We start from the raw sequence: 15,244 nt of genomic DNA, 5'->3' as shown, positions 1-15,244 counted from the left end.
CCCCTACTTCTGTGCTGACATCTTAAAGTGTAAAAGTAAGAATAAATTTCTAAATTCTACAAACTTCTCTTCAGTTGATTAATCATCTTTAGTTCATCATCAAAAGAGGAAACTAAGCCGGGCATGGTGGCACATGCTCGTAATCCCAGCATTTGAGAGGCTGAGACAGGAGGATCATGATTCGTGAACAGCCTCCGCTACTTAGTGAGGCCCTATGCAGAGAGAGAGAGAGAGAGAGAGAGAGAGAGAGAGAGAGAGAGAGAGAGAGAGAGAGATATGACCTGGAACTAAAAAAGCATTCATCATGACAGAAATATCAGAAAATCTTCAGGTCAACAGAAATTCCAAATGAAAAGTTCTAAACATGGACTGTGTGTGTCTTTGTGAGTGGTGGCAGCGGAGTCAAAAGTCAACTGTTGATTGGCCTAGACTGGGTCAAAGTTTGTAAAGTTTTCTCTTTCAGCAGGAATAGCCAAGATGGGTGAGTAAAGTCAAGAGAAAAAAAATATTACTTATTTGGAACACTGTCTACAGGTTTGTTCTTCCTTTATTTCAGGGTGATATTTAACTATTTGATTAGATAGTCAAGATGAATTTTAACTTTTAAATAAAATAATCTTAATCCTTAGTGTTATAAGTTTATGGGTTCCTAGTTTTCTAAGAAGAAAAGATCCTGCTACTAAGAAATTCTAAAATTTTGAATCTTTTGGATGCAGATTCCTGAAAGAGTGAACTTACTCCTCTTAAAGGTCCTCTGGGTTGTCACTTTACAGTGGCTTGAAGCAATCTCTTGAAGAAAGAGCTATGTTGCTTCTTAGACATGTCTCTCCAATGTTAACTGTGCTATGCTTAAATGATTTAACAAATCATAGTACACAAAAATATTGTCAGAGGACTATGTAGAAAAATCTCTACAAATCTTTGATAAGTCTCACATGCAACTGATTTCTATTTTGAGCATAAAGATATTATAAAGGCCAAATTTATCTTAGTGAGGAGGCTAATCTACTGAAATTTCTCAAGGTATTCAAAAATAGAATAATAAAAAATATATCATCTAATAAACTTCTCAAGTTTCATTATATGGTTTAGCCAGCCCAGCAACTGAAGGTAAAACATAAACAACTACTTTAAGACTCATTAAAACACAAATAAAAGGAAAGGGGGAAGGACTGTCTTAGCAAACAGTATGTCTTTGATCCTAATAAATTCATTAGATAACTCAAGTGAAAAGTAAGTATCATTAACAAATTATCAATATCTCAACATGCTTCTTATTAGAAACATTTATACAGCTTTCCTCAGCAAAAAGCAAGAGTCCTTCCCATGGCCACATTGGAGGAAGTTGCTTGGCATACAAAACTCAGAAGTGATTTGAAACCACCATTTGAAACACCAGGTCTCAAGAATTTCTAAGCAAAGATTACTTTCAGTTTATAACAGAGAATACTTGAGAAGTCATTTATACCACTGGCTGCTTACAACCCAGCTTGTTTTAAAGAATTTTCAGAAGAAGAAAAGTTATACAATATATGATTTAAAATATAAATATATAACATACTGATTATATTATATAATCATGTATTATATATTATATATGTGATATTATATCACATGTAAATGTTATTTTTAAAGTATAAGATATACTTATAAATTACATATAACAAATATGTAAATAAAAATAAGCCAAATCCTGAAGGACTTTAAGTCTTCTGTTGAGGCAGATGAAATTGAGAGTAAACTCTGCCCTAAATCACTGGAACAGGTGCTCAATTAGGGACATTTAAAACGAACAAACAAGCTATCATTGCACCACACAACTCCCTGTCATAAAGAACTTCCTTCTGATAATACTAGTAATATAACAAGAACACCACCTTAGACTTCAATATCACAAAAGCTCCCATAGATACTGATTTGTTCTCAGCTGATCTCAAAATTTCAGCGGGATAAAACCAGGGACAAATTATTTGTCCATTTCACACAAAAAGAACCTGAAGGAATGGACGTTCAGTGGCTTTCAGAGCCTTTCCCCAGAGAGCGGTAGGTCTCTGGGTGGAGCCACGCTCCTCCAGGTCCCTTCGCTGGCTCTTTCAACAGCACCTTGCTGTCTACTCCCAGGGTGCAGGGAAAGTCCCGCGATAGAAGGGACAGGGGAAGCTACACTTTCTCAGTTTGATGAAACTTCAGAAACAGAAAATGAGCAGAAGGAACCTCCATTACTAAATTCAGGCAGACCCACACACATACTCTTTGGGTCTCTTTTCTCGATTTCAGCTCAGACGCCTCTATCTTTTATTTCTTTTTTCAAAAGACACATTTAGAGATGAAACCATTCATAGCTGCCCATCCACAGACAGTCTGTGGCAGCATAATTGACAATGAGTCTGCCACGAAAAAATGAAAATGCTGTTTTAATAACCTTGGCCTAAAATACATTTTGTTGTATGCCTCAAAGGGTTTCAATAAAAAGTCAACCTGTAGAGACATATTTTCTTGGCTTAAACAACAATCCAAAGCATATAAATGTAGTCCAACTATAATGACATATTTACAGGCCAATAAAGCTTACACTGCAGCTTTCAGACTTCACTTAAAGGAACTCTGTAAGAAGCAGTGTTATATAAAATAATACCATTTTTTTTCAAACTATAGCCCAGGAAATTTAAAAAAATGCAAGTTTGCTATGTTTAACTGATAGTATTTATACTCCTCAGTTGCTAAAAATTTTGTAAAATGAAGCACTTCTTCATTTGACTGCTTCCAACTGCCATACCAAATATGGGTATCAAGTCCACTTTATTACAAAAGCTATGTACTGTAATTCTAAAGACAAAAATAAATAACTAGAGGCTTGTGTAGTGAATGATTTAATCAACCCGATTCTTCTGGAAAAACAGGTTCTTGTGTTCGTTATGCTTATGAATAATACATTCCTTAACCCTCCTATTTTAATGTAGTTATTTTTCTTCATTTTAAAAATAAACTTCAGTCTGAAATAGTCTGAAAGAAGACAGCCCCCCCTCCCAAGTAAAGTCACAATTTGCACTGGTTTCATATTAAACTTTCTTTCTTTGAAACGGACAAAGAGGAAGAAAGACTAGGGACCTACTTCACCACCTCTCAGAAGTATTGTTTTTTTTTTTTTTTTTTAAAGATTGTTAGTTTTACCACTATCCAAATCTGAAGTTCTAATTAGTAGTCATTTAAAGTCTTAAACAAAAACTCTAAAGATGTTTCCACAAAGCAAGAAGGACGTCCTCAAATATTGTTCAACTGTGCCTCTTCATGGGGGAAGAGGATAAAAAATGAAACAGTCACGATTTGAATCAGAGCAGTTATTGGAAGCTGCCATTTGGGGCAGAGTTTCTCTTTGTGGAGTATTAATTTGTTGGCAGACACACATTTGTGAGAACGTTCTTGTTTTTTTTACTATTCAGAGAGAGGCAGGAAGTGACACAAACTGGGATTAAAGGGAATTTATTCGACCTAAACACACAGAAAGGAGTTCTTTAATTAGCTTTTAGTTTTTAAAATCCCTTCTTTAAGAGTCAACCTAATTCTTTCGTTATTATTGATTTTTTTTAAAACTGGATAAAATAACACTAAAAAAAAAACATGTTGGAGTTTTATTTTATCCATAGAAAGGTGAGATCTTTTCATTCTTTGCTTACTTCCACCAGAAAAAAAAGGGGGGGGAGGGTCTTAAGCAATCTCACAGTTCATCTTTCTTTGATAAGAACAATGAGGAGCTGGAAGGGTTGTACAGAAGGAAAAACCCAATAAGTGTGTGAACTTCCATTAACAATGTGGTATTGGAGGTGGTTTCAGTGTGGCCAAGAGAACAAGAGATAAGAAAACCACTGTGTAGAAAGAAAAGTACAGACAACAAATATTTTGATTTTCCATCCAGAGAAAGGAAGAGGCTGAAGAGAAATTTGCTGGGACAGGATTGTATACAGCAAATGACACCACCTCTCTCCCCAGGATAAATCCTGACAATGTCGACTCACAAACCTTAGATCAGGCAGATAATGGAAACTCATTACATTAAGGAAAGTTTTTGTTTCTCTTTCCACATTATTACAACACAGTGTGCATTCCAATTACAAAAGCTATTTGTCTCAAATTCCCCACAGTTCATACCAACTGAGTAGAATTTCAAGGCCCTAAATTCTATCCTTAAAGGGGTAGTTTCCATTAAAAAGAGAACAGGTATGAGGTGTTGCTCGCCCACCTAGTCTCTTGTGCAAAATTCCTGTTCTCAGTGCTAATCTAATCCTAGAGATGGCTCTCAAATGAGACAAAAACAAACAGAAAACAAACCCAATCACCTAGGAAGTCTTTTTATCAGTACACATTCTTTGGCCCTGCCTCAGTCCAACCAAGAAGAATCTGATGAAGCTGCAGTCAGTAATCAGTATTGTTTTTTAAATTCTCCTCCTGAGTCTACAGAGCAAGTGGATTTAAGGACCACTGACCTAGACTTACCAGGCCCACCCACCTGAAAGTACTTTGAGGAGCCACTAAAAATCTATTTCTTCTGGAACCAATTGTCAAAAAGGTAGATTATTGACATTTTTCAGAATCCCAGAAGATCAAAGTCTCTAAATCTTTTAAAGTCATTAAGAATTTGGGTTTCTCTTCATGCTCATTAATAACTATCCATTGGAAACACAAAACAATCCCTGCTATAAATACTCCTGTGTTTGTATGTGTGACATCAAGCTTAACCGTCTACATATCCTTTTGTTCCCCATGGGTTTCCTGTTTAATTTTTTATTAGTAACAGTATATTTTATAACTAGAAAAAAATCAAAGAAAGGTTTTAATGTTAAGGAAAACATAAGACAATGGCGATCCGAGTTAGTCCGTACATTTAAAAGACAACGTTACAGATAGATTATTCAGCATTTTCACATAAGACTAGTCATTGTGTGTTAACAAAACTGGGGTGTGTGACAATATATATTTAAGAATACTATTTTAAAATTTCTTTGGCTTTAAAAGGCACACCACTAGTTTAACAATTTTATCTAATTGCATACATAAAAATAAGGTTGCCATGTCCAAAATATTATTGTCTGACATCTATCAAAAGATGCCAGGAAGCTGTTAACTGGTAAATTGCAAGAAAATATTAATGCTATTCCCCTAACACAGCATAGCTCATCACAAACCAGTATCACATGAACACCACAGTGTTATTCAGTCTCTTTGTGCCAATTAAAATAAATCATCTAGGTTTCTTGTAATAGTTAAGTTCGAGGTTTAAAAAAAAAACAGGAAGTTGCCACATTAAGGGACAAAAGAGAGCTACGAAAATCAGCATTGTGCTAGAATGAAAGAAAAAGACGCCTTAATATGTTAAAAGTGAAGTTCCTCTTTGCGTGAAGAGGAAATAACTGGTCTAAATTAGAGGTCAACAACTTCAGTCTTCAGCAATGCTAGGAAAGTAAGTCAGTGAATACCCCAGAAGGACAGAAACAGAAAAAAAAGGGGAAGGTGAGGACACATATCAATGAAGAAAAAAGAGTTAAAGCAGTAGAACCCTGGAGACCCTTGTATCTGTCATGACTGTGCTGGGCTCTATTTTTCACATGGAGAAACTGAGGCTTAGCGGTTAATTATTTGCATAAAGCTGCCCACCAAAGTGTCAGAGTTAGTTTTCAAATACTGATCAGCAGACTTGAGAGCCCACGCATGAATAATAGCAAAGCCCAAATTCTTATGTAAGTATATAGTACAAGAGAAGGAAGAAAAGAAAAAACATAGTTGACTGTAACCCCGAATACTAGAAGCTCAAGGAAATCTATGCCATGAGTTGCCAACAGTGGTTCCATGCTGGTTTCACGTGAAATGACTTGTCCCTCTTACTCTGCTTTCTACCCAAGTTCCAGAACAGTGTTAATGGATGTCGCATTATCTGCTTATAGCAAATATTTAAGCTCTTCATTAATTCAATTAAGGGTGCCCTAATTAAGTCTCATGTCTTGATGGCTCGCTGAAAATTGTTTCAGTTCATGTGTCCTGTCACCCTGTACAGAGCTCCAAACATAGAAGGCCCTGGGGTCTAACAGGGAATATCCATCCCTCTCCCACCCCTCATTTCTCCATCTATACCCTGTGGGCTCTGTGAGGTCTGACTGTGAGGGCTGCCCAGGAGGCCTTGCTGGAGGAGGAATGAGAATCAAGGAACAAAGAAAGAAAAATGTTTCCCCAACCATTGCCCTGCCCCGAGATGACCTGGTCATTAGCACACCAACCACTGGCTTAAACAACTTCTCTCCACCTGCCCCAAACTTGCTCCATAAAAAGCCCCTAGCCTGTAAGGAGGCGGGCTTCTAATACTCATGGTCTCTCTCTCTCTCTCTCTCTCTCTCTCTCTCTCTCTCTCTCAGTCAGTTGCTTCCTTCCAGGTTTTATTCCTAAATAAAATCTCTTCCTTGCTGTTGAGCTGTGTGCTCTTTGTCCCCATATAACCCAACATACTCCTAGGACATTTTGAAGGTAAAGTGTGTCTGCGCATGTGCACATGTATGTGTATGGATGACGGGGTTTCCAGAAAAATCTACAACAAAAAAAGCAGGCTACTGTATATGCCCAATCATTGTATTTAGAAAGACAAATCATATTTACCAAGGTCAGCTTTTTCCTTGAGAACATCTTTGAAATTGAGTCCACTGTTGAGGGTTGACTGCCTGTATTTCAGGAGGGCTTCTCTCTGCCCATTTCTTCCCAAGGCCTCAGGTTTCACTGGCCCAGCTCGGAGGCCACATCTCCACTTGGAGAAATCGGAATGTACCCACTTAACCAGGTCTTCAAGCTTCACAATCACCTTTTCGGAAACAGCGATGACTTCATCCTACAGTAGGTGGGATGAACGAAAAACATAATTTATGGGTAAGAGGTAAAAAAATAACACTTTCCGCAAGCCCACCTGGCATGTCATATGAGTGATGTAACCTTATGCAAAGTGTACATGTTTTTTAGTATCAGAGAATCTCCACTATCTCACTTGATGTTAATGGTTTTTCACTACTGGTGGCTATTGAAAGAATCATTTATATATGTTTCACAGTTAGCAAGTATCCAGAAATAGGGCAGTCATTCTAATGGTGATCTCAAATGCTGGTTGCAAAGCTCACTCTACCTATCTAACCACTTGGGTGAAAGCTGATTTTTAGTTGCAATTAATTGCAAATGTGAAAAGTGAGGGTTAGATGACTCATGGTTAGCCTGTCTCCATATAAATGGTCTAAGTAAATCTAAGATTCTTGGAACTCTGACTCACCCCAAAATTCCTATGTTTATGGTACATTTTCCCTTGGCTTACACACAAATATTGAATTTAACTTTTGTCCTAAAAATTAAATAAAACTGTGATGTAATCCCAAAAGAAATACTTCATAAATGTTATGTGCTTCCCACTGAAAGAAACTTACACATTCTCATGTTTCTCAAAAACTTTGTAAGTTGAGAAATGAACTGATTTTTTTCTTTTCATACATATGGGGTAGGGGGTGGAAGGGCCGGGTAAGGAAAAAGTCTTTGAATGTAAGAAAAGTAGTTGAAACTTAAGTTCCTCCTATGGATCATAAATTTGAATTTTAAGCATCTCTAATTGCTTCCAGGAAACAACTAACTTTTCTGTCTCTGAATTAACTCAGTGAGATATTTAATAGATAGCCATCCATGGAACAAAGGCAGGGCCGCCTTCACCCCAAGATTCATTGGAAAAGGTTCACGAAGATTGCCTCATTGGTCTTTAAGTTAAATTATTTGAAGCATTTGACATTTCAAGTCAAACTCACTTCTTTCGTTTCTTCTACTTCACATTTCTGAAGAAAGCTCAGCTGTAAAAACCCCTAAGCTTACAAAACCTTCCAAATATTTTTGACACAACAACAACAGGAAGATGTCTCTAAGCTATTAAACAAAAGGAATTCACAACTGATTTTGGCTAATTTTGCTATTAAACATGACTCCTCCTTACCCCACCTATACACACACACACACACACACACACACACACACACCCCAGTGCACATATTGCTTTAACTCAAATTTTAAAAAATGGTTTATTAAGATAAGCTTCACACAATAAGAAGCCCTGGAGTTTAGCTTTTAAAAATGTTTCAAGGTAGGATCTAAAATTTCACTTTTCCTCACCCAGTTCCAAGTTGCTTTTGAGAAGAAAGTTGTAGGCAGCAGTGATGTAACAAATACTTTATCAAAAATGAAAAGTAAGACTCTGGTAATGGAATCCTTTCCCTTATCATGATCAAATATGCACTTCTACTAAAGGAGAGAGCCAGTGGAAACTGGATGTTTTTATCCTCTGCTCAAGAAAAAATTCAGTACTTTGTAAACAATGAAGCATATTACAAAATACCATTTCAACGGCTGATTTCACCCAGACTCACCACACTATCCTCTTGAAATAAAAGATCTGTAGTTGTCATGCATTTTATAGCTATTACATGGTGATTATTAAATGTCAGAATAAAAATTCAGGCTGGGTATTGTTTCAAAGCATATGGGAACAGCTTCTGGACAAGACATACTAGCAACCTAGTTTAGAAATGTCCTGGAAAATAATTAAGTAGCATGGTATAGCAGTCTCAACTTTCATCAAGATAGAATTTGACAACATTTTGACCAAATAAGGTTTCCTAGAACAGACAAGTTTTGGAGATGAGTGTTATTTTCAAATAGCTCTGTGATCAAATGATTATCATTTCAATTACCAGTTGCTTCAGATCTTTTCCAAGAAATGGCATGACTAGTTCTGGCTGGCTTACAACACCCGCCAAACAAATAGTTTATTAACCAAGAGAAAATGCAATCCTTATGATGTCATTGATGAATAAACTCATCTTTCAAGATCTAGCCTATAGATTTTGCCCTCATTCCTTTGCTTTCTCAAACACACACATAAAAACAAATGCAGGAATTCACATAAACATGTAAGCCATAAACCCAAGTTTGGATTAACTGTGAAACAATTACTATGTTCTACTGTGGATTCATAAGAGAAACTGGCCCTGCCACATTTTCAAATGCCAGATTTAAAAGAAAATCCGATAAGTGGAGGAGGGGGAAACAAAGAACCAATTCCCAAAAAAACAAAACAGCCAACCCGTATATAGAAAATGTCTCAGGAAACATTTCTTTGTATACACAGTGGCATAAATCACATGTTCATATTTACTATTCTGAGTAAGTGCTGACTAAAGTTCCTAATACAGACCATTCTTGGGCAAGTCTCTATGTCTAAGAAAAGAATTTCAATAAGCTCATCTCATGATTACATTAGCTCTCTGCAAACTGAGAATTAGCACTGGATAAATAGTGCCAATTTACTTTAATACAACACAAAAGGAACACAGAGAAATACACTTTGTTATTCTATTAATGTACCTTGACTTTTCAATTAACCCAGCTCTTAATCAATATTTATGTAGGCTCTGTTAAGACACTTTTAAAGTCCTTATCCTCTTTCATCATTATTTTGAACTATTTCTGTAGTTGGGATTTTGTTTCTACCACTGTATAAAAACAGCCCATTTAATCATGACTCCTCTAAAACAAAGGAGATAATCTAGTCAATAAATCACAAATCAGTCAGCCTTTGTGTACGGCTGGTCCCTCTAACTGTTAAAAAAAAAAAGAAAATTTTATACAAAAAATATCTGGACTTCAATATTCTCTTAAACAATAAAGACAAAAAAACCACCCCCAAACCAAAATCAACAACAAAAGCCCTTCGAAACTAAGTAGCAGCCAATGTCTTCTTTAGATAAGATGTGAAACCTCCACCATTCTCGATAGTATTTTCAGTCCATTTCTCCCAAACCTGCCTGGCCTCCACATTTTAGTTTATATACACTGATTTAGGCCACCTCCCTCATGTCACTGTTGAGGACAGTGAGGTTCAGCGATCCTTCATGGTCCTAATGTCAATTCATAGCAGGAGTGTGTGTGTGTGTGTGTGTGTGTGTGTGTGTGTGTGTGTGTGCGTGTGTGTGTGTGTGTAGTTCTGGAGATTGAACCCAGGGGCAGTCTTTGAGTTACACCCCCAGACCTATTTTATTTTACTTTATACTTTGAAACAGGTTTGCACTAAGTTGCAGAGGCCTCACTAAATTGCTGAGACTGGCCATGAGCATGTAATCTTCCTGTCTCAGCCTCCCAAGTACTGGGATTACAAGTGTGCGCCACCACCCTTGGCTCTATGGTAGGGTTTGGATGAGAATCCAGGTTTCCTCTTTGCTGACACAGTATCTTGGGCTGTATAGCCAGGGTGCCTGGGTTCAAGTCCCAACCCTAGAATTTACTTGCTGAAGAACATTAGACAATTTATTTAACCTCCCTATGTTTCATTTTTTTAATAGATGTAAAAAAAAAAAAGAAAAGAAAAAGGATGATAATATTGTCTACCTATTACAGTCATTGCCTGATTTCAATTAGTTGATAAAAATGATATAGTGTATTAGAATTAGCTATGTGTTACTACTTTTCTACATTGGGTTTTAAACCAAAATATAACATGCAGAGATGAATTTAGACAGTTTGCTGTAACTCATTCATGTGTGTACAAAAAAAACATTATATATATATATATATATATATATATATATATACACATACACACATATATATTTCATCACTTATTTATTTTTGTGGTTATTCTCTATGGGAAAGTCATACTGGATTTCTGTTTATAGGAGATATGGGATGCTTCCTTTTTTTCTTGCAAAACTGGGGATTTAAACTAGAGGCATTCAACTTTTGAGATGCTAGCCCTAATTTATTTTATTTTATTTTTTATTTTTTGGCAGTACTGGGGATGGAACCCAGGAGCATTCTACCTCTGAGCTACACCCCCAGACCTATTTTTTTATTTTTTATTTTGAGACAGAGTCTCACTGAGTTGCAAAGAGCCTCACTAAGTAGGTAAGGCTGGCTGTGAACTGTGATCCTCCTGTCTCAGCCTCCCAAATGCTGGGATTACAAGTATGCACTAGACTGTTTACTATTTAAATAAATTCAAGCTAAAAAAAATGGATTGATCTTTACAAAGTCATTAAGTAAATAGAACACATGGAAATGGAAAAGGAAAGGTCAAGTTGCTATGAAAATGACTGAAATTTTGGACAATGTATTATAGAAATAGTTTTCAAAGTGAAGTCTAGGAACCCTTGGAAATTCCTGAAATCACTTCAGGGTGCCCACAGGGATCGTACAGCAATCATAATCATATTAAGACATTACTAGCTTTTTTTCACTCTCATTCTCTTTCAAGTATATAGTGGGGCTTTCCAGAGACTCTGACATGTGACGCCGCAACAGGGTGAATGCAGAGGCAGATGTGAGAATCCAGCTCTTTATCAAGCCAGAGAGGAAAGAGAAATTTATAAAAATTACAAAAACAATGCTTCCATTCTCATTGATCTTTTTGTTCTGGAGAATATAGTTGATTTTCATTAAAAGTGAGGTATATTTTCATCATGGGCTCATATTGGTATTTTAGTTTTATTTTTAAAAATTAACTTACAACAAAATTTCTCTTTTTCTGACATAGAGTTTTACAAAAGGATAGATTCATAAAGTCGCCATCACCACAATCATCAGATACCGACGAGATCCTTACCCTCAAGAGCCCTTGATATCATTAGTTGTCACATCTCTTCACCCCTCACCAACCTCCAGAGCTCTTGCTATACTTTTCTCTTTCCTAAAATGTCACATAAATGAAACTGTATGGTATGAAATCTTTAGAGATGGCTTCCTTCCTTAATCATAATGCCTTTGAGGTCCACCCACATAGTTGCATGTATGGACAGCCTGTTGCTTTTTACTGCTGAGTGATGGGCATGGTATCGCTGCCTACCAAACTTTGTTTATGCATTCACTTACTGATCATTATTTGTGTCGGTTCAATTTTGGTGATTATAAACAAAACCGCTACACACTTCCACACATAGGTTTTTGTGTGAAACATTTTCAGTTCTCTAGAGTAAACTCCTAGGAGTGGGATCGCTGAGTCATACGGTGCGTGTGTCTTAAGTGTTTTAAAGCTCCCCAACTGCTTTTCGTTGGGAGTGGCTCTGCCAGTTTGCATTCTCACCAGCAATATAGGAGAGTTCCAGTTGCTCTTTATCCTAGCCAGCACTTGATTCGGTCACCATAAATTCATTAAATAGTGCCATTCTAATGTGTACCTAGTGCTTCCTCGTGTTTTTAGTTTTTATGTCCCTAATGACTAATGATGGCAAACTCTTTCCAAGGGCTGATTTGCCATGTGTGTCTTTCTCGGATGAAACGTAGGTTTAAACGGTTTGCCCATTTTGATGATTGTGCCATTTGTTTTCTCACTGTGTGTGCAGTTTCGAGAGTTACAACTTCCAGATTTAAGTCTTTTGTCAAAAAGGTGGTTTTGTAGCATTCTTGTAGCAGTGTCTTTCACAAAATAAGTTTCAATTTTGATTACCTTTCATCGGTCAAACTTTTTTTTAATGGATTGTGGTTTGTTCCTTTTATATTCATGAATCCTTTGCTTAATCTTAAGTCACAAAGAATTTCTATGTTTTCATCCCAAAGGGTTTTGCTTTTAAAGTTTACATTTAAGCTGGGCGTGGTGGCACACACTTGTAATCCCAGTACTAGGAAGCTGAGGAGGAGGATCACACAGGTTCAAAGCCAGCCTCAGCTACTTAGTGAAGCACTTTAGTGAGTCCCTGTTTCCAAATAAAGTATAAAATGGGCCTGGAAGTGTAGCCTGGAGGTAGAAAAGTCCTGGGTTCCACCCCCAGTGCCACAAAAAAATAATAAATTTTACATTTAGATGTGTGATGTTTTGACTTAATTTCATATAGGAAATGGCAAGGTTTAACTTTACATTCATTTCTCTGCATGTGGATGACATATTATTCGTTTTAAATAAGTTAAATATTTAAAATTATCTCTCAGTTTTAATTTCTAACACAGTAAATATTAATAAATACAACTGCAGTAAAAGCAATATTTCCAGTGTAAAGGGTCCTGAGCCCAAAAAAGTATAAGCCCATTGTATTATATCATTGAACCAAGGCATTTCTTTATTCACCTTCCTTGATCTCTTTGTAGCACTTGATAATGAACAGCCCTACCTCTGACTTGAACTTTCCTTCCTGTTAAGAACTGAGAAGGATCTGTGATTTTACCCTGCTTGGAAACTTATAAGTTTCTCTGCCAGTTTCATGGATGCTGACAGAGGCCATGAGACTCCTGGCCAAAGATGAAGGATGGTTTCTTGCTCATGGAAATAGCAATAGCAGTAGTCAATGTATCAGATTTGTGCTGGTTCTTTAATAACCAATTCCCCAAAGAGACACAACAAGGAGAGATGATAGCTGCTCACACATTGGGGTGCATTACAGTAGAAGAGCCTTCAGCTTAGGGAACCTAAATCTTTAATACCAGGAAATAAGCACAAAGCTCATCTTTGTTCTTGAGTAAGATGCTATCTTTGTTTTCCAAGGTGGGAAAGATAGTACAGAACAGATATACAGGAGACCCATAGTGCTGAACAGATATATAAAAGACCCATGGAGATACGCAAGAAAACCTACCCAATACCTATCATTTCTACATTCCTTTGTTTTGCTCAATTTCTCTTCTATCTCATTTTATCTCCCAAATAGGAAAATGTAAGAAACATGCACATGTGGATATAGTCAAGGTCCAGGTCTCCTTTTTCTGAAAATAACTCCTAGAAGAAATCATTTTCCATAAAGATTCCAGTGCTCACCTCTAAAGTCCATGACTACATCCTAAAGTATGGTTCCAAAAATTCATCAATAATCCGGTCCCTTGTTATCAACTGAGATGTCTCAGAGTCAACTAAAGCTCAGTGGAGCTGTGCAGCTCATTTGACTTATTTGTAAGGAAACGTCTTGCTTGGCAAAAGGGGAATTTTAGCCCCTCCAATGGTGGATAACTTTCCCCCAACATCTGTTCTTCCATTCTCTAATGATAGGCTACTTATTTGATAGGCAAAGGATAAAGACACCATGTCTCTGCTTCCTTTAGAACCAGGTACAACCATATGACCAAGTAATGACCAATGGCATGTATTAGTGAAATGTGTACCCTCCAGGTCACACACTCAAAAGGAATGAGTATGAACCATACAAATGAGAAACAGAAGGAGCCTAAACATGATTTCATCTCTGAATGATCTATCTGTAGGCTGTGACAGGAGAGAGTATTTGAACTCTCAACTCTTTGAAACAGCTGTAATTATGACTCTCTGTTACTCAGAGCTGATCTTGTGTGTAACTAGTAACTACATCATCTGTCAAGGGAAAGAACATGGAAGGAATCTTCACTACCATACCACAGAGTAGACAACAGCAAAGAATTGCTGAGGAGAGGTGCAATCAGCTGCATCTCGAGGACAATGAAGGCAAAAGGCAAACATGTAATATCAGAGGGTTGTTAGGGAGGAATAAGAACAGGTGAATATGCAGCCTATTCACCTTAATTCCTCGAACTGCTCTTATTTATTTATTCATTTATTTATTTACTTATTTATTTAATGGTACCAGGGATTGAACCTAGGGACATTTTATCTCCAAGCTACACCCAGCCCTATTTTATTTTTTAGTTTAAAACAGGGTCTCACTAAATTTTTGAGGCTGACCCTATACCTGTGATTCTCCTGCCTCAGCCTCCCAAGTGCTGGGATTACAGCATGTGTCATCATGCCTGGCTTCATCTCAGGCCTTTAAAAATGTTTCCTGTAAAGCCAGGCATGGTGGCGCATGCTTGTAATCCCAGAATTCGGGAGGCTGAGACCTGAGGATCGCGGTTCGCGGACAGCCTCAGCTACTTAGTGAGACCCTCTGCAACTCAGTGAGACCCGGTTTCAAAATAAAGATTACAAAATAGGGCAGGGGGTGTAGCTCGGAGGTCGAATGCCCCTGGGTTCCATCCCCAACCCCCCCCCCCAAAAAAAAATGTTTCCTGTAACATTTGAAGTATGAGAAATGTTGAGAACACAAAACACAACAATACATGGAATTGGCTGAATAAATTGTGATACCAAAATAACAGTCTGATGGGCTCCATAAGAGTGGGACATTTCCTGTAAGATGGAAATTAATAATGATGAAAAGCTGTTGCCTCACCTTTCAGTCATTTGAGCTCATGGCTTGCATGGAAGCCATGATCTCAGGCGTGTGTGCCTATGTGCCTA

At 37.2% G+C, this 15,244-nt stretch overlaps 1 protein-coding gene across 1 annotated transcript in view; it reads right to left on the bottom strand.

Moving 5' to 3' along the window:
* Positions 1-15,244, bottom strand: part of ARID5B (AT-rich interaction domain 5B) — a gene marked incomplete at both ends in the record, with an annotated part of 191,502 nt that overhangs the window by 152,361 nt on the left and 23,897 nt on the right. Inside the window, one exon of the mRNA XM_080693885.1 lies at positions 6,640-6,865. Within this exon, the coding sequence (XP_080550011.1) occupies positions 6,640-6,865 (226 nt within the window). The remainder of the gene's footprint in view (positions 1-6,639; positions 6,866-15,244) is intronic.

This window comes from Muscardinus avellanarius (assembly GCF_963383645.1).
Source record: "Muscardinus avellanarius genome assembly, chromosome: 4".
NCBI classification, from domain to species: Eukaryota; Metazoa; Chordata; class Mammalia; order Rodentia; family Gliridae; genus Muscardinus; species Muscardinus avellanarius.
The sequence above is the reverse complement of the archived record's forward strand: the minus strand, read 5'-3'. Positions and strand labels throughout refer to the sequence as shown.